Raw genomic sequence first — 20457 nt, forward strand, 5'->3', positions numbered from 1 at the left:
TGACTTCTTCAGTCTCAGCTGACTGCAGGTTTCCAACCTTATAAACAGGACATTTTCATAATGACTGAAACCAGCCCACTGAAGGAACAATGGGCTGGGAGGTCAGGGAGTTGGGAGATTTACTTTCCTGGATGGTTGAGACTGCATCAAGACGTAAATCAAAATGGTTATCCTCTCCGTCTGTTAGAAATCAATAAATAAATTATCAATTTTAGGTCACACCTGTGTTTCACGGTTAACAGAGTTAGAAATCAATTATCTTCACTACCCACATAGCAGACAGGTCTGGCCCGGATCTGGTGTCACACCGACACTTCTGGCATGGTAAGTGATATGTCATCCAGATATGTGCCAGGCCTGGCATAGATGGCAGTGTTTATGTGATTGCATGCCACATCTGGCCAGATTTTGTTTTAGTGTATGAGACCTGGGGTCATAAAAAGCAGGTCTGGACCAGATCTGGTATCAAGCTGGCACTTCTGACTGACTGGTGTCATGGCAGAGTGTATGTCAACCAGATGTGGGCCAGGTCTGGCAATGATGGCACTGTTTATGTTCCTATTTCCCTATTTTAGTTGGAAGATCCAAATGACATGTTGCAATACTATACTGCTATGGTAGCCAACGTTTCAAATGCAGGTTTGAAAGGTTTGTGAGTGTACATTTTATCCAAAACCTAGTGAGGGTTTACTCATGTTTACCACTGCATGGCTGTAGCTCAGGAGGTAGAACAGGTCACCTATTATTATGGTTCCATCCCTGGCTCCTCCCATCTGCATGTCAAGAGTGTGAATGTGTATGAATATAGGTATGAATATAGCCACTATAACTACGTCTGTGAAACACTGAAGTAATTATAAACCAGGTAGATGTTTAATTATCAGAGAAAAATGTACAGATCAATATCACTGCTTATGTCACGGCTGGGGCAGCAGTCGTGTTGAGGAGTGAAAGGAGGACCCAAAATGCAGGCAGCCGACTGAAGTCATAAGAAACGGAGAATGCAGAGATACACAGACAAACGCAGACGAGCCGACAACGAGCACAGACCAACACCCACTAAATATACACACACAAGGTAATCGGGTAATCACCCACAGGAGGGGACAACAGCTGATCCTAATACACACGATGACTGGAGGACACAAGCTGAACACAATGACAACAGACACAGACCTTCAGAATAGAACAGGAAATCCAGAACACGAGCCTTCAAAGTAAGGAAACACACAGACTGATTTACAACACAACACGGGGACATGAACAGAGCACTGAGGACAGACACAGGTAGGGCTGATAGAAACACACAACTCAAACCCTAAGAACAAGTACAGAAGCAGAATAAACTAGAAAACTGATAATAACAAACTCAAAGCGCTGGGTCACCGACCCAGGACCATGACAGCTTAGTTTATTTGGGTTTATTTCACTCTCAATATTCAAATAGTTTCTCTGCTCAGCGTGACACAGTATTAAATAACTGCATTTCTGTAACCGATGAAGAGGATGAGAGAAGACTGATTCCCATGACTGGATTTGAACATTAGCTATTGAAATGTATCTTTTCTCATAAAGAAACAAAACAAAACAATCAGTGTTTTGTGAGAATATGAAAAAAACTATAAAGAGAAATTAACATCTGGTTTAAGGATGGATAATTAAACCAAACTTCTTATACTGAACTAAAACTAAAATAATGTGCAAAAAAACTTTAGTCCAGCATCTCATCCCCAAACTGTGATGGACACTTCAACCATTTCCAGCAGTGCCGAGTCTTATCCCAGTCCCTTCTCTATAGACAGAGGGTTACAGCTGGAGGTTATTGTTCAGTCATGGACTAACTATTTTATTTAATGTAAAATTTAAAATCATTTTATATAGAGTCCAACTATAAAAATAAAACATAAAGGTTGAGGGGAAATAAAAGTCTAATAACAAGAATCAGAGTGACCAATAATGCTTTTGGAGAACACACAGACAAAAATAAGAATCTAATTGGAAAAAGAAAAAAAGGTTTGATTTTATGTGACCTTTGACCCTGAGCAGAAAAGGATCAGCTCAGGTTTCAGTGTTAAACAACAGGAACCTGTTCATAATGTTTACATGTTTACTGAAGACATTCTGTGCTTTTCTGTGCAGGATCAGTTTGACCTCATCACCACATGAAGACATCATCTCAAACAGCTTTCTCATCAGGTCAGGACCTCCTGCTGTCTACAAGCTGAGACCAAAGAAGCAGAAGATTGGAACTCTGACAAGAATGACTGTTGGAGAAAAACATCCAAACAAGCCAAACAGAACCATCTTACTGGTGGGAGAAACAGGAGCAGGAAAATCTACTCTGATTAACGCTCTGCTCAACTACACCATGGGAGTGAAGTGGGAGGATGAAGTCTGGTTTATGATCGTAGAGGAGGAGAGAAGAAGTCAGACATCAGATGTGATCGTGTACGAGATCTTTGGTTTTGAAGATGAAACTCTGCCCTACTCTCTGACCATCATCAATACTCCTGGATATGGAGACACCAGAGGGTCTGAACATGATGACATCATCAGTCAAAGATTACTGGACTTGTTTCAGTCAGAGGATGGCGTCCATGAAGTTCATGCTGTGGGTCTGGTGATGAAGGCGAGTGTGAATCGCCTGAGTGAGCCACTGAGGTACATCTTTGATTCAGTGATGTCTCTGTTTGGAAAGAACATGGAGAAAAACATCGTAGCTCTGATCACACACTCAGATGGGAGCAGGCCTAAAAACCCTCTTCAAGTTCTTGAAGCTGCAAATATTAAATGTGCCAAAAATGAGGGCAGTCAGCCTGTTTACTTCCTGTTTAATAACTGCCAGCTTGAAGAGCGAATGGAGGAAAACACAATTTTGAGAAATTCATGGGAACTTACACAGACAAACATGGATCATTTGACAAACTTGTTGCGAAAATCTAATCCTCAAAAACTAATGAAAACAGCCGAAGTGTTAAATGAACGAATCAGACTGAAAGCCTCCATCCAAAACCTGGAAGACAGAATCGAGCTGGCTGAACTGAAACAGACAGAAATCAAACAGATCCGAGAAGCTCTGAAGCAGACAAATCACAGAAATGAAATAGAAATTGAGAAAATATTGAGTCTTTTGGAAAATCTTGAAAAGGAAATGAAAGTGCTGACAGCAGAAAAGGAAAAGTGGCTAAGTGACTGCTACCAGCATGCTGTCAGACTGGAGGAAATCGCTCTGAAGGCTGATTCAGCATCTACTGTTGTGCACTTGGACTTCCTGATTGAGAAGATGAAGGAGAAAGGAGACACGGAGAAGGTCCAGAAACTGGAGGAGATGAGGAGAGAGGATGGAGGAACCAAAGAAGCAGTACAAGCTTAAACGAACACCATCACCAACATTGGGAGACCCTTCCCCTGGCATACGTGAAACGTAAAGAAGCATCAGGCAGATGGTACTGATACTGCTCTATGCTACATGTTCAGATGTACACAGATTGATGTGGACATGAGGGCCTCCTTCTAAGACCGGAACATCATTTATGCTTTCATATTTTATCCAGTTATTAAAAAAATATCAATTCTCATGTTAAAAAATACTTATTAATACACATGTATTTCACACAGATATTTGTACTTATGCACATGACAAATATTACTACATAAACTCCACAGTCAGTTATTATGCAGAACAGAGCAGGTCTGAGCTACCAGCTGTGCTCTAAATGCAGTGAGGCGCCCCCTGCTGTTTAGTGATCAGTACAACAGTGTGTGAGAACAGCTCCCTGCTTCTCTGATGTCACTATCTCCACAAATACATGTGTTTCTGTCACGTTGTTCTAATGTTGTCAGTGTGAGCTTTATTCTGCTGCTCCTCTCATGGTGACTCATTGCAGTGGTTGTGGGACAGTAACGTGTCACATGATCCAGAGACAGTCCAACATGTTGTTGCCTTTCTGATCAGTGAGTGCAGAGGATGTTGGAGACACTGAACTCAGAAATATTCAATCCAACTTTGACTCTTCAGTGTTTCTGAGTCCAGTCCTGAAATCTGATCTTCTTCCATCTGATCGATGCCTCAGATTCTTCGTGTGTTCATGCTGCAGGACCTCCTGCTGTCTACCAGCTGAGACCAAAGAAGCAGAAGATTGGAGCTCTGTCAAGAATGACTGTTGGAGAAAAACATCCAAACAAGCCAAACAGAACCATCTTACTGGTGGGAGAATATGGGATGTCTTGATAAACCAAGCAGATATTTGAAGTTTACACAGCTACATTCACACCTGAAAATATGTTAAAAGTTTATTTTGTGACCCAGAATGAGTAATAAGAGTAATATAAAAACCAAACCTTCTGTTAAAAAACAGCAGCACTGTGCATTTACAGTCACGTAAGTTTAACAACTGTAAAAAAAAAATTTAAAAAAAAAATCACCTTAATATTTAAAATTAAACTTCCATTAACTTTAATATCTTAACATTAACAATTTCTACCGTCTCCGTAGAAGGCCGCATTTGGAGCAGCCTTCATCGCCTGGCTGTGACGTAATCGGCCTTCAAATGCCTCTGAAGGATGAGGCCCCTGAATTGGGACACAACTAATGTTAGACCTCATGTGGCTGGAGTGTGTCAGCAGTTCCTGCAAGACGAAGGTATTGATGTGATGGACTGGCCCACTCGTTCCCCAGACTTGAATCCAATTGAGCACATCTGGGACATCATGTAGGTGTGTTGCACCACAGACTGTCCAGGAGTTGGCAGAAGCTTTAGTCCAGGTCTGGGAGGAGATCCCTCAGGAGACCATCCACCACCTCATCAGGAGCAATGCCCAGGCTTTGTAGGAGGTCATACAGGCATGTGGAGGCCACCACACACTGCTGAGACTCATTTGGACTTGTTTTAAGGACATTACATCAAAGTTGGATCGCCCTGTGTTTTTCCACTTTCATTTTGAGTGTGACTCCAAATCCAGACCTCCATGCTTGATTTCCATTGAAATTTTTTGTGTGATTTTGTTGTCAGCACATTCAACTATCTATCAACTATCAAACTAAGTATTTAATAAGAATATTTCATTCATTCAGATCTGGGATCTCTTATTTTTGTGTTCCCTTTATTTTTTGAGCAGGGTAGTTTTGTGAGCTTTAACCTGAGATCCTGGCATTTCTGGCAAAATACATTTATATTTAAAAATTGGTTCAGGATTTAATGAATCAATATCACTTTATTCAAGCTAAAATCGATTATCAAAACCCACCCACCCCTAATTGGACTTGGAAGGGTAACTGGAGTAAATCTGGTTATGTTTAGCAATCACACTGAGGAGAGAGGGTTAGGGGTTAGGGTATATCAAAAAAATATTAATACTTTTAAATCAACTTTAATTAAATTAATGTAAAATTGGAATAATACAGAGAATATCCATTTTTAAATTTAGAAGGTGAAAAGCTTAAAAATAGGATTTAAGAAGAGGAAGCACAAGGAAATTAATTTAAAATGCACAAAACATGAGAACGAATGAAAATTGGAAAGGGAATGAACACATGCAGACTGAGAGGGAGGTTATAAAAGGAGGAGTCAGTGGCTCGTTTCAGCCCTCACCTGTGAGCATCTCAGCAGCCGCCCTTTGTCTAATTTAGACAATATTTAAGCTAAATTGTTTCCATTTTTGTTTGTTTTTTCACCCTTTTTAGGATTTTTTTTCATTTGCTTAAAAAAAATATTATTACTTAAACAACAATGGGTGTTTGTGTGTTATTTTTACAGATTATTATGTGAAATTCAGCTGGTAGTGAAGAAAATAGACCTGAACTGCACATGTTTGATTGACTTATTGAGGAAGACGGTGCCTTCAGGAGCATCCGGGAAAATCCATATTTAAGCACTGAGTCTACCTCAGAGTTTAATGGAACATTTACATTTTAAAGAAGCATCAGAAACAGCGACAGCATACAGCCAGAGTCAGTGTACAGAACTGATTATAACAGTGCAGAGCCAGAAACATCTGTCATGCATCCACTCACTCTTTAACAGTCATTTAAACAGCATTCATTGGACAGGAACAACCCAACCCTAATTCTATTTCCAGGTTACTAACACATCACAGTCACCATGGTAACAAGAGAGGTTAAAGTTAAACATCAGACAGTGTGAGGGACAAATTCCACTGGTCAAACAGAAACAGAAGCGATGTCAGTGACCAATCAAAGAGGATTTCCAGTTAAATCAGGAAGTAGCAATTGGCACCCATGGTGATGATTGAGCCTTCGGGAGCCTGAAGATCTCCAGGGTTCAGATGTCTTTGAGAGGGTCTCATCAGCTGATGACACTGTGTGTCTGTGTGTGGCTGTTGTCACTTCTTCATCTTGTTCTGTCGGTCCAGAAACTTTTGTCGTCTGTCGACTGGAATCTCATCCAGGCTGATTCCATGGTTGCTGGCCCTGACAGAGAGACAGGTGTGGCCAGGTGGAGAAAGAGTTTCAGTTTAATGATTACTTTATTGATAATCGGTAATGATCACTGTGTGTTCTTACCCTCCGGTGAGGTCTGGAGGAACAGGAAGAGGTTTATTAAAATCTTCTCGACCCATCAGCCAGTACGTGTCCTCAGTGCCCTTAACCTGCAACACAAGCATCCAAACATCAACGAGTCCCACCATGGACTCATCAGACTGACTAACTGGGGACAAGGACACTTTGGATCTGGACCAGAATCTGAACCTGGTCAGACTGGACTACAGTAAACCTGGGGGTAATAACTTGACTTGAGGTTTTGTAAACCATCCATCGAACTCAAGACCTTCTATATGTGAAGCAGCAGTGCTAATAACCGTGCCACCGTGCTGCCTTTATCACCATTTTGTGTGTTTGTTTTCTAACAGCATTCACAGCTATTGTGTCATGCAATTATATTTTCATGTTATTAAAATCTGGATTTGCTTCAGGTCTGTTTAGATTAGCATACCTGTGCCTTCCGGGTGTCTATGTGGTATCCCACTTTCAGACTGGTCAGGACTTTGACCGTACTCAGACTGATGTGGATCCTGTAAGCTGCAGACCACAAACACATCGTCACACTGCAACTCAGGAGGAAACTAGTGATTCTGACATAATTTAAATACAGACAGGAGAGACATCAGGGTGGTTTCTCAGTGATCAAACCACTGATCAAAGATTTTACTTACGTAGCCCAGAGGACTCCATGAGTGAGGCCGTGGTCACCGTGTCTCCAAACAGACAGTACCTGGGCATCTTGAGTCCAACCACACCTGCTACCACAGCACCTGAAGACAGGGAGGGCCAGACCTTTACCTGGCACTGCCTGTGTTAGCGATAACACCATTGACAACGTCAGGAATCATTATTACCATACTTTAACCAGAGATGTAGGGTTACATTCAAACTAGCTGGTAACAAAATTACACTACCAGTCAAAGGTTTGGACACGCCTTGTGCAGAATTCAGGTTGGTACACAGCTGACAGACATATTTGACAACTGTTACAATTCATATTATGGCAAGAACCAATCAGCTAAGTAAAGAGAAACAACAGTCCATCGTTACTTTAACAACTGAAGGTCAGTCATGGTTTTCCTCTTTTTAGTGAGCCAAGCCGAAAGAGCCGGTTCTCTAAAAAGACCCGGAATTCCCATCACTAGTGTTGTGTAGGCTGGAGGCCTTATTTGCTTCCATCTATTCTGCTACTGCCAATCTCCTTTCAGTACCTAGTGGGTTAGTGAGTGTGAATCGGAGAGGCCTTGTGGTGATTCGACACTGGAAGGCCCGAGACCCGAACATTGTAAATATTACACTTGGGGCCAGCAGGGTGGATCATTTTATTAGGATAGAGGGACACACGTTCAGGTTACACAGTAATCAAAGCAAAGGCTGGATAATACGAAGAATCTAAAATATAAAACAAAAACATGTTTTGAGTTTTTTCATACTTTTTGATTTACTACATAATTCAATATGTGTTCATTATTAGTTGATGCCTTCAGCAAGAATCTAAAAAGAAAAAACATTAAACTGTTTTGTCCAAAATTTTGACTGGTACTGTGATCCAGTCTGACTAGTTCAAATATTATTCCCATCCTTGTGGTCTGAGCACCAACTGCTGATGAAGCAGGACCTTCAGCCAGCCTGAGATCTCCCAAAACAGTTCTGTCAACAGACATTTCTACTCACTACTCCCGATATTTCTATTTAAATTTTTTCTATTTCTAAATCTTTAAGTTGGCCACAGAAGTCAACCTTCACTAATCTCATCCATATGTGTCTACACTAAGAGTGACTTACACCTGAGACACATTGAACATACTCTGGATTCTTCAGATGAGGAAAGCTGATAGTAATTACACTGATAAATGAACCCTCTCCTGACGTCCTGGTACTGAATGAGTAGATAACTGGTTGACAGGTGTACCTGAGTGCAGTCCGATGCGGATTTTGACTTTAATCTCAGGCATGTGTTTGATCTTAAAAGCTCCTATCGAGTGCAGGATGTCCAGAGACATGTTGGCCACTTCAGCTGCGTGTCGATTCCCATTCCTGTTGGGAACACCTGAAGCCACCATGTAGGCATCTCCAATAGTTTCCACCTATAACAAAACCAGAACCAAATTTCATGTGTCTTTGTTCAGATAATCCAGAAATTAAGAGACGTCTTTACTGTTTAGGTCGGACACGTGTGGAAGTGTGTTACCTTGTACACATCATGGAGAGCAATGATGGCATCAAACATGGTGTAGAGGTCATTCAGCAGGTCGACCACCTACATACATACACACACGCGCGCGTGTTTAGTGAAACAGTGAAAAATGAAATGCACAAAAATAAGTTCAAACAGTTTGTACCTCGATGGGCTCGCTCAGAGCAGAAATAGTTGTAAATCCAACAATGTCACTGAAGTAAAGGGTGCAGTCCGAATAATGTTCAGGTTGGACTGGTTTCCCTTTCTTCAGAGCTTGAGCCACAGACCTGGAACAAATGGGAACTCGCAAAGTAAGAATGTCATTGCTTTGTGTAACCATGCAGCAAACCGCCAAAATAGAGGCCAGAAGTTTAAACATGGTTCTCCACTTCATCCTTCAAACCCAGGACTCTGCAGGAACCAACAATGGATCCAGTTTAGCTTCACTTTTAACACCATCATCATCCTGGTCTGCCAAAGAACAAATTCTCCTGGCTAAATGTACTCCTCCTGCAGAGGAAGTCTACATCATGAGAACCCTTCATTCCTGTCTGCAGTGAACTTCATTAACGAGGCCCAACGACCCAGTTCTATTCTCGAGGACTCTCATCCACCCACTCATCAGAGACTCTGACCCCACCTCCAGTTCACATTACTGCTAATTATTACTAGTAATTTACTGTTTTAGTCTTACTTTGGCAGGAGCTGCCCCACCAGTTTATCTGTCTTGGTTCTCTCAATCTCCAATTCATCCGTTCGTTCTCGGATCAGATCCTCCAGGTTTGAGCTGTACTGCTCCAACATCCGCAGCATGGAGTCGATGATGTTGGCCCTCCGACCTCTACTGATACCTCGAAACTGCAAACAGATTGTCAAAGGAGTCGAGATGAAATCAGAAAATAACCCCGAGCCTGTAGAAGGCAGCAGGTGGCAGCAGTGAGACTCGGCTCACCTGTTTGAAAATGTCATCAAAGCTCGGCCTCTTACTCGGATCTTCATTCCAACATTCATTCATCAGCGTGAGACACTCGGTAGGAGCTTCATCGACCGAAACGATCGGCCTGCAGAGAGGAGGAGGCTGCTTCAGACGCTCCACGATCTCTGAGAGACAGACAGGTGATAAGAGACAGACGGTTTATAAGAGACAATTGAAATATGAGAGACACAGCTGATCAGACATCCTCCCTCACCATGAGCCGGCATGTCCATCATGGCATATGGCAGTGTGCGTGAGATCACTTCCTGTATGATGATGGAGAAGCTGAAGACATCTCCAGCAAACGAACCTCCTGAGACCGGATTCCTCAAAAGCTCCGGAGCTGTCCACAGCATGTCTGAGAGACGGGATAGAAACACACAGATGCATTTAGATATCTGCAGTTTTTATTTAAACAGGTTTGTGTTCTGTTTTGTTCATGATTAGGGTTAATGTTAGGGTTAGGATAGAGAGTCTTAATATGCCCTCTGACATAAACACACGTGTAAGCAGAGATACAGCGTCTGAGACAGAATTCAAACATCTGAACATGCTCATGTTTCTACCGTGTGGATCCTCAGGAATGCTGATCCCCTGGGATTTCAGGATCATAGGAAGTCCATAATCTGTTATTTTCAGAACAAAGCGACCATCAACTAAACAGTTTGTTGACTTCAGACGGCCATGAGTCAAACCTCGCAGATGAAGGTACTTCATGCCCTGAAACAAACACTTAATATCAGTAATCTGATCGGTCTGATCAGAAATGAAACAGTCTTTAAAGATATCATAGATAAAATCGAATAGAACTGCATAATTAATTGACTTAGAAGTCGAGTCGTGAAACCTGAACTTTATCAGACTAGTTCATAGATCATTTATTAGGACAGCAGTGTTTTATCGTGGCACTATTAATAATAAGGAGCAGAGTACTAGTGTGAGTAATGCTCACAGTACCAGTTGTTGTAGTAGTAGCAGTATTGTACAAACAGTGATTATCTAATAAACTCTATCAACATCAATTAAAACAAAAAGTGGATGTGATATCACATCCCCCGACCACCACCACTATTCATAGTAAATATAACTGAACACCAGGGAGAGGGGGTTCAGCAGCACCTTGATGAGGTCCATGAGCAGTGAGGATTTAAACATCCAGTCCAGCCTCACGTTGCCGTCAGCCAGCAGGTCTGCCAGACTTCCTCGGGGGCAGTGTTCGACCACCAGGGCAAAGATCCCCGAGTCCACAAACAGACCCAGGCACAGGTTTAGGTTCTCGTGTCGCATCTCCCGCAACTGATCACCAGGCAGAAAATACTCTTAATACTGCAATACTGCTAATCTGTTTCACATACAGATGGTAACGCCATACAACAGAACAGAAAACCGGACACAGAAACAAATAGAATCTGTGTCTGTTGTGTTTCTATTGTAGATTTTCTGCTCATCATACCTGGCTGAACATATTCTGGGTGTGTTGACTGGCTTCTGTTGGTGTTTTTCCAGTACTAAACTTCTTCAGCCAAACCCAGTCACCCTGAAAACAGCACAGCCAATCAGGGAATGTGACAGGGCAGGTAGGCTCACACAGATACAGGTAAAGGTAATACCTCCAGTATCCCGATGTTGGAGCTCTCAGGTGTTGTGAGGATATAACTTCGAGCGAGCGATCGCAACGGAGTTTTAATTTCCAAAAGACTCTTCATGATGGACTCATCGTTGAGTTTCTATGGAAACAACAGCAATCTGACCAAAGGTAGCTCACTGATCAGCTCACTGATCAACTTATCGATCGGCCCATTAGTCAAACATGCCTCGCTGTTAGTACTCCTGCTGCTCCCAGTTTTCTACAGAACTACAGACACACCAGTACCAGCAATGGTACGAGATTGAACAGTAGTTACCACCAGTAAAACCTGTAAAACGTAAACAAGCTAAACATTCTCTGACCTTCCTGCTGACTTGAGTATCGATGAAGACAATGTCGTCCAGAGTAAGGATCATTTTGGTTGCTGTCACTGCTCCCTTAGTACTCCTGTACAGAGATTTAGACACGTGAGAAAAGAAAGAGGCTGTGGTGCACAGTTCTGCAGCACTATATACATATGAACAGTCCCAATTCAAACAATATAAAATATACAGATATCATGAAAACATAAATCGTGTTATATATTTACAGTGTGGGTTATTGCACATAAATTAAGTATTGCACAGTGGTGATGGTAGATTGTGTATGGAGGGAAGTCCTTGGACTGGGGGGTGAAACTATGTTTTCAGTGAGTTCAGGGTGGTTATGGCTTGTTTGTTTGTTTGTTTTAACTAAGCAGCAGAAATCTAAGAAGCTTGGAAAGAAAAACGACTGGACTTCTTCAAGTTTCTTAAAGAGGCTCTATCTGAGAAACCTTCCTTAATTCTAAGACTATATAGTGGAGAGTCCCAGGTATTTAAGCCCTAGTGGGAGTGGCCTCTTAAAAGGGTCATTGGCCCACTCTTGATCATGGCCTCATTACAAGAGCCAAGGTATAAAAATGGGTGTGAGTCATTATAAGCAGAGGTTTTGGGTGAACCCATTGTGAGTCCTTAAGGCGCCTGGGAAGCATCAGAGACAGGATAACAGATGGCTGACAGTTGGTGTGATAAGCCCCGCCCTCTGTTCAAAGATGGTCATTCACAGTGGACATAGATGGCTTCTTTCACTCCTCTTTCAAACCATCTTCTCTCTATTACAGTAAACTTTAATGTTGAACGCACGGCACAGTCCAGAAACAGCAAACTGTTATCCTTTTTTGTCTTCCCTGGTGAACTTTATGTTTCTGTCCACTGAGTTGATGTGAGCAGTGAAGGATTCTGATTCTTGGGTTTTGATTTTGACCCGGGTGGCATACATGTGTCTGTACCAGTGGCTCGGTGCTGCCAAGAGTCATACTTTCTACTTCCTCCATGTAAAGGTTGGCTACCTCTGCTAAAAATGACCCACACTCTGTCTCATACCTCGGCTCATGTGATGAGTCACATGATGAATAATGGGTCAACGACCATCTCAAGGGACAACTCCCACTAGGGCTTAAAACCTTGGTCATTCCACCATTTGGTGTTAGAGCTCAAGAAGCTTTGCGGTTGAAACGTCTTCACGAAACTTAAAGAAGTCGAGACGCTTTTCTTTCCAAGCTTGACTACCATGACCGGGATGACTGAAAACAGATTGAAAACAGACTAAGCACCAGGTAGGTTAGAGAGGGGTGTATGAGATTAAGAGTGTGTGTTAACCTGTTCCAAAAGAAAAGGCCTCCAAGCAGAGCGCAGAACAACAGGAAAAGGAAGAGCACAGTTACAGCGCCCATACCTGCAGGGAGTGGAGTCCACATTTATAGCCATGCCAGACAGAAACCTTTTGTCAACATGAACACTAAATCACGACACATACAGAAACTACAGGTGTAATTAAGACCTCATTTGAACTGAAGCACAAAGCTCCCACCCTCTCTGTGGGTCAGTAAACACACCTCCACTGCAGGCCTCATCCGGATTAAACCAACAGAAGCTGGCTGAGGGGGGTTTTCCTCCCGGGAAGACAAAGGAACGGCTCAGCGGTCTCAGACCTCCGGTCATCCCGTCGGTGTGCGTCGGAGAGAGTGAGTGTGTTGGGACGAGGCGGTCGCCATCGCTGTCCAACACTACGTAGCTGGCCTGCAGGCCACGCCCCTCTGTACCTCCATACAACACCTGACAGGGAAGAAGACAGGAGCTGATTGTACCATTGAGTTTAAGGTGAGGGCGCGATGAAAATGATGAAGATGAAAACAAAAAAGATCAAATCAAATTCTGTGGCTCAGAAATTATTAATTATTCTTTATTAACTTTATTCTAAATGTCTGTGAAGGTTCTCAGTCATCCCGGTCATCATAGTCTAAGGAGCTTGGAAAGAAAAGCGTCTGGACTTCTTTAGGTTGCTTGAAGACGTTTTATCCGAGAAGCTTCTCCAGGTCTGCGAGCAACTGATGGAGAGTCCCAGATTTAACCCCTTTGGGAGTGTCCCTTAAGAGGGTTGTTGACCCATTATTGATCCTCTATTTCAGGGGTCTCGAACTCCAGGCCTCGAGGTCCGGTGTCCTACAGGTTTTAGATCGCACCCTGGGTCAACGGGGTCAAATGATTAGTTCATTACCAGGCCTCTGGAGAACTTCAGAGAGAAAGGTTTTGGTCCATGTGTGTCGGTTTCCGGTAAAGTTCAGTGTTGAGGTTTCTATTCTTCTCAATATTCATTGAAAATCTTTCCAAGCTCCTTAGAGAACTTTATGCAAACTATCAACAATGGGATGCGATTATGTTGTATTAAGTGGTGAAAAACAATTATTAAAACTCTGAAAATAAATCTGTCTTTTGTGTCTGTGGACACAGAGACTCAATTAGTTTGTCTAACTTAATCAGAACTAACTGTTCCCAGATCAGAGTCATCTGACACTAGAAGGTTCAGTCATGAGTAACTCTTCACTGCCACAAAAAATTTGGAAAACAAAAACTTGAGTTTTAGGTCATAGTTTTAAAAACCGTAAAGTGCGCCTTGTTGTACTTTTTGCCTCTCTGAGTGTCATGAGTCTGATCTGGAGCAGTTTGTTGAAGGAAACGAGGAGAACGTCTTTTATCTCAGCTTTGATACTGAAAGCAGCAACTCCATCAGTTACTCAGCTAGTGAGTGCTTAAATCTGTGTGACCTGATTGAAACCCTGAAAATCAAAGCCTCCATCTGATTTCATGAGCTGATTGCCCGTCACCCAGTGTCCACCCCCCGCCTGACGGCGCTCTTCCACTGCCTTTGCAACGAAGTAGACCATGTTGAAAATGGTCCCAAACAAAGGAGACACCTGCAGACAAAATCCAGGACAACACTTTGTCACATTAGATTCTCTCATAGGGACGCACACATTGTGCGTTTACACGTTATTTACTTGTTTACCTCTGAATCCATCAGCACATTAAAGCCCGTGTTTGTTGTTGTTTGTTTGTTTACCTCTGTGGCAGAGACACCCGAGTGAATCTCTCGGCTCATTTGAGCCTCACGGAAAGCTTCATAGAAACTCTGGTCGGATGCCATGGTAACAGTCAGGACGGCACTATAGGCGTGACGTAGCTGCGTGCTATTGGTCAGCTGGTTGAAGACTGTGTGCTGATTGGATAAAACAGAGAGGGTAAAGACAGTGGGGTGGTGTATGGGTGGTAAATAAGAAAAGTTTCAAATCAATTGCTTGACTCAGTTTTCTTTTTGACGATCGGAGAAATGGAATAAAACCTGCTTGAGAACTTGTTGGTCGTTACCTGATAGGGCATCGCGTACAGCAGGGCGTCGTAGGGAATGAACACGTAACCATTAGAAACCATCCCCATCTCCAGGGCGGTCAGCAGTAGCTCCCTCTGATCCTCTCCACCAATCAGGACAGAGCTCATGCACATGATGACCACTGAAGGTGAAATAAAAAGTTCTCTGATCTGATGTGTTCAGTTCAGGGATGGCAGCTTAACGATCATCTCTTAGCTCTGACCTTTGACCTTGTCGGCTTCTCTGATTTCGTTCAGCGCTCCTCGAGCCCCGCCTTTGCTGCCTGTTTCCATGGTAACCACCAGCCCAATCGGCAAACCCATAGCCCGGAGCGCAGAGGCCACTTCCTGTCCGGTGCTCTCCCAAAGGTCGGTGGCAGCTACACAAAAGAGGAGAAGGGATGGAGAAAGGAACCACTGATAAACAATTAAGACAACAAAGACGATCACAATAGAAACAAACTGCCGGGGTGATGCATAACCTGCGTTTACGCAAATGTTGGGTAAAAGCTGTCAGCCAGACCTTGTGCAGGTTCACAAAAGGAACGGTGAAGCAGGAACAGTGTGGGGAACTGTGAGGAACGTTGTCTCGTTTCATGCTGCACATGGTTGGAATAACAATAAAGCCACTTGACTTGACTTGACCTGACATTGTGAGAGTAAAAAACAGAGCAGAGAAGATGAGATGATCACAGCCGTCTGGACTTAGATTAATCGAATGAGTGCCCCCTGACATCATGGTTTCGTGTGGATCATTTAGTTGATGGTTGGTTTGAAATGATGAAGAACCAAAGATTGTGGAGATCATCTGAGCTGTCCTTAATACATTGGAATCAGACAACCAGGACAATTGAGGTCCTCCTGGATCGGCGCATAAAGAGAAGGGCTCCGTCAGTGATGTCTCCTTTTCCCTTGAGAATGATGAAATCAGACTTGAGGATCAGAAGAGTTAGGTTAGTGGATCTGTTGAACCTCCAGCTGTCTCTCTGTCTATCTCTGTACTTTACTTTGGTAGAGAGGATTTCATGTCAGAAAGAAGTTTCCTCTGTCTCCACGTCCTTGGTGAAAGAGTCCTGGTGAACATGTCGACACTGTTAAACTGGGTCTAGCTCTCACTTCTATCTCCATTCAGAAGCTCATAAGTAACAATGGTTAAGTTAAAGCCCTCACAGAAAACACCACCACTTCTGTGATGTCCCAATTAACAACTGCAGTTATAGTCCAATGGGCAGTAAAAGTCAAACCACCAAAATAAAACAAATGGGACCTAATATGTGAGTGTAACAGTCTAAAAGCAAAATGGTGAAGCACAGATCAAATAACCTGCTCAGACTAAATTAAAATAACACAAGTTTGAATGAAGAGATTATGGTGAGAACCACCCCACCACTCTGACTGTGATGTCAAACCCTCACCTGTGATGATGCTGACATGCGCCCAGCCGAAAAATCTGAGCACGGTGAACAGGACTCTGGTGGGAGGAGTCAGTGGCGGCAGGTTTGGCCAGTCAGCATCTAGACAACCGGGAGAGGCGAGTCCAGCCTCCCAATGCTCAGTCATTAGGGAGGCAGAGTGACAGAGGGCGGGATTGAAGGGCCCAATGTAGGCATAGCCATAACCTTCAAAGTCCCCAAAGTTGGTCAGAGCTAAAATAAAAAGGTCAAAGGTCAAACAAATATCACACAAATAGAAATAAGGAAAATAAAAAATATTTCACTTACTTCAGTCTGTAAGCTGATAAACACACTTCAAATAAATAAACAGTCTGCGACAGTCTTAATAAAACGTCTGTTGATATGACTGATTAAATGTCTAATGATCCTTTGGAGGTGGAGAGGTCTAATATGTGACTAACAAACAGACTTTTCAAATTAAAAGTTTTATTAAATGTGTTCTGATTGTTAATTCAATTCAGTTTTATTTATATAGCGCCAAATCACAACAACAGTCGTCTCAAGCCATTTTATATTGTACAGTAGATCGTACAATAATAGATACAGAGAAAAACCCAACAATTATATGACCCCCTATGAGCAAGCACTTTGGCGACAGTGGGAAGGAAAAACTCCCTTTTAACAGGTGGTCTAATAATTGGCTGCTAACTCATCATTATGTGATTGGTTAACCCTGTACCACTTTGTTCTAGTGTAACTAACCGTAACTGTATCTAAAGGTAATCTCTTTCTTTACTGAACTTTATTTTAAGGTCCTGTTGGCTGATTGGATAACAGACCTTTGGAGGCAGAGCAGTCCTCGTCCAGCACTTTGACATCATACCAGTACCCTCTGCTCATACTGGTGTCAGTCCGTAACCTGGACAACGCCAGTGTGACCGCTGCTGTTGGCATCGCCCGGGAAAACAACGGGTCACATGACCACGGACCGACCAAGGCGATCTTGAAGGTTGTTGTCCAAACCTCTTTGATGCATAGCAACCACAGACATGCCCCTAGCAACCATCGAAGCTGCATCCTGACAACCTGCCAGAGATTCAGACAGATTTTTAGAAAGTCAACAAGAACACAAACTCGTCTGAACAAAGATGAAACACAAAAAAACTGATTCAGGTTTGTCAAACTACTGTCTGTTAACAAGGAACCTGAAACCTCCACGTAATGAATTACTTAACCTGCAATATCAATTCATTTTAAAGACAGAGATTAAGACTGTGGGCTTACCACCCACACAAGGGGCTGTAGGGTTCGGTGCATTGTGGATAGTTAGGCAGTCTGATGTAATAACTCTCAATAACTCTCCAATAAGGAACTCTATTGTGCTGCTGGGGGACTGAGAAGGTGCTGAAAGTTACGTTTCTGCAGTGTTGAATTGCCTCTATATTGGTGGTTGCCCTCTTTCAGCAGGGGGACTAGAGGGTGTGCTCCAACTACAGAGGGATCACACTCAACAGCTTTCCTGGGAAAGTGTATGCCAGTGTTCTGGAAGAGAGAGTTCATTTGTAGTCGAACCTCGGATTCAGGAGGAACACTGAATCCACTGGTTGTGGGACACTGGACCAGCTCTGGCAGTCTGTAATAAGACTTAATAATGCTGGACATACAACTACGAGAGGAGACACCTCCACAAGCATCAGAAATCTGTATGAATCACTTGTTTCTTTTTTTACGTAACACTGAAAACACATTTACACTAAACATACCAGTCAAAACAGAAGAGCAAGCTATTGTTTCAAATAGATTTTATAGACCAACATTGCATATGTACACTGATGTTTTTACAGGGTTTGGCTTCCTCTGGACGTAATGCAGTCACATGTCACAGTTACATGGACAGCAGAAGAACTTGTAGTCAAATTCAAAGTGGAATCAGACTCAGGACTTGCTGTGAGGCATTAGCGATAACCACTGCGTCACTGTGTACTGTGGGTAACCAGAATCACATGATTTGTACGTTTTACATAACAACCTGTTCCGTAATCACTAGATTTGTAAACTAGTATATCTATTTTTAAGTTTATACTACAGCAGAGGTTTTAAATCCATCGACCAGCCTCCCACCTGAATGATGTAACATCTTACCTTTAAAATCTGCTCCTTAATCTTGTGTTAGGGCTTAAAGTGAATAACAGATTAAGAATTTAGGGGTCTACGTAGTGCTTCATTAAAAAATGATGACAATGTAGAAGCTCCAATGTGATAAGGTAAGTCACAGGGACCTGCTGGACCCTTCACAGAGGAGCAGTGCACGCTCTGTTTTAAGGTGAGAATACTTAAACCCTCAGAAGAAGACCTTCTGTTTGACATCATATCACATGACTCAAGTGTCATTTCCACAGTAGCATTTGAAAGCTGACTGCCAAAACCTCTGAAATGACCACATTTCATCTGAACTCCTGCACGTGTGACTCTGTGGGGTTTGTGATGAGTCTCCAGGTGATTTCACAGAGATGCTGGTCTTCCCTCTGGGGATAATTAATCTGAAGGTAGATCTGAGGCACAGAGTCCACATTAGAGACTGTGATGACTTGAAGCTGAACACTCAAACCACTAGGCACTGGAAACCTTCAACCTCCTAAGGGACTAGGACCGCTTGTGTAGGACCACTATGAACTATGACCCCCTTCAGGACTTGAGCCTCATTGAACCAGCTCTGAATTAGGACTGAATTAGACTGGTTCGCCTCAGAGACCATAAATCCTAAAGTTTGGACCCTCAGGTACAGCAACTGGAGGGCAGGTGGAGGTCTTCACTGGTTTGTCTGGCTGCCACCAGAGGCTGTCCAGAGACATGCATGTTGTGCAATAACACGATGATGGTGTGTGCAAATGTGTTGCCTCAGTATTGGCATCAGGAGAGATAGCAGAGTCTGTAAATATGACCACACATGCTCAGGTTAAACCACAAAGGGCATCAGCTGACACCTTTAATCCAATCATGGTAACCATGGAAACACACACACACCTGAGAGGTCAAGACTTGATCTGCAGCTCTCTGATTGGCTGGTTTTAAAGAAGATCAAGCTCATTAACAGATTTACTTAAATCACTCAGGTCCCATGCTCCCTATATTCAGGTACAATTTAACTTTATACAGCTCGGGTTTACAGCAGCAGTCAAAGATCCTACAATATTAGAGGGGCAATCGAAGGTGGGAAGGAAAAACTCCCTTTTCACAGGGAGAGAGCTCCAACGGATCGAAAATCAGAGAGGACAAAACACAACCTGTCTTCACACACAGAGTCTAAGTCTGTCTGAGCATCAGAAGCTCAAATATCAAAACAATCAATCGATTGATCAATGATCTGTTTACCTTTATCTCAGAGCTTCATCTGTCCAAAGGAAAACTTTACACCGAAAATCCTGAAACCAGCAAACCAAGCAGATGATGTCAGGGTGAACGAGGGAGGACCAGAGACCAGGAGGGAGAGCGTCAATGTGGAGTTACATCCACTTACAGTGGAGAGAGAGAGAATCATGGTCGAGCTAGATTGACTTACAGTGGAGAGAGAGAGAGAGAGAGAGAGAATCATGGTCGAGCTAGATTGACTTACAGTGGAGAGAGAGAGAGAATCATGGTCGATCTAGATTGACTTACAGTGGAGAGAGAGTCATGGTCGAGCTACTTTAACTTACAGTGGAGAGAGAATCATGGTCGAGCTACATTAACTTACAGTGGAGAGAGAATCACGGTCGAGCTACTTTAACTTACAGTGGAGAGAGAGAATCATGGTCGAGCTACTTTAACTTACAGTGGAGAGAGAGTCATGGTCGAGCTACATTAACTTACAGTGGAGAGAGAGAGAATCACGGTCGAGCTACATCCACTTACAGTGGAGAGAGAATCACGGTCGAGCTACTTTAACTTACAGTGGAGAGAGAGAGAATCACGGTCGAGCTACATCCACTTACAGTGGAGAGAGAATCACGGTCGAGCTACTTTAACTTACAGTGGAGAGAGAGTCATGGTCGAGCTACATTAACTTACAGTGGAGAGAGAGAGAATCACGGTCGAGCTACATCCACTTACAGTG

At 42.9% G+C, this 20457-nt stretch overlaps 2 protein-coding genes across 2 annotated transcripts; one reads left to right on the forward strand and one right to left on the reverse strand.

Annotated features, from left to right (window-relative positions):
• Positions 1 to 1131: 1131 nt before the first annotated feature.
• On the forward strand, positions 1132 to 3373 carry LOC134622076 (uncharacterized). The gene is made up of 2 exons (XM_063467984.1): positions 1132 to 1217; positions 2140 to 3373. Exons 1-2 carry the CDS (start codon positions 1132 to 1134, stop codon positions 3371 to 3373), a joined length of 1320 nt encoding a protein of 439 aa, XP_063324054.1.
• A 2506-nt stretch (positions 3374 to 5879) lies between these two features.
• Positions 5880 to 19891, reverse strand: LOC134624387 (retinal guanylyl cyclase 2-like). Its single transcript, XM_063469365.1, has 24 exons — positions 19737 to 19891; positions 17204 to 17450; positions 16386 to 16616; positions 15195 to 15350; positions 14971 to 15113; positions 14666 to 14821; positions 14370 to 14519; positions 13161 to 13380; positions 12925 to 13000; positions 11608 to 11692; positions 11268 to 11384; positions 11111 to 11194; positions 10777 to 10953; positions 10224 to 10377; positions 9872 to 10015; positions 9634 to 9782; positions 9376 to 9539; positions 8845 to 8968; positions 8694 to 8762; positions 8415 to 8589; positions 7174 to 7272; positions 6954 to 7039; positions 6524 to 6609; positions 5880 to 6430 (listed from the first exon to the last, which is right to left on the reverse strand). Exons 2-24 carry the CDS (start codon positions 17439 to 17441, stop codon positions 6343 to 6345), a joined length of 3171 nt encoding a protein of 1056 aa, XP_063325435.1. The 5' UTR covers positions 17442 to 17450; positions 19737 to 19891; the 3' UTR covers positions 5880 to 6342.
• Positions 19892 to 20457: the final 566 nt, after the last annotated feature.

The sequence above is a fragment of the Pelmatolapia mariae genome, linkage group LG3_W (assembly GCF_036321145.2).
Source record: "Pelmatolapia mariae isolate MD_Pm_ZW linkage group LG3_W, Pm_UMD_F_2, whole genome shotgun sequence".
Taxonomy (NCBI): domain Eukaryota; kingdom Metazoa; phylum Chordata; class Actinopteri; order Cichliformes; family Cichlidae; genus Pelmatolapia; species Pelmatolapia mariae.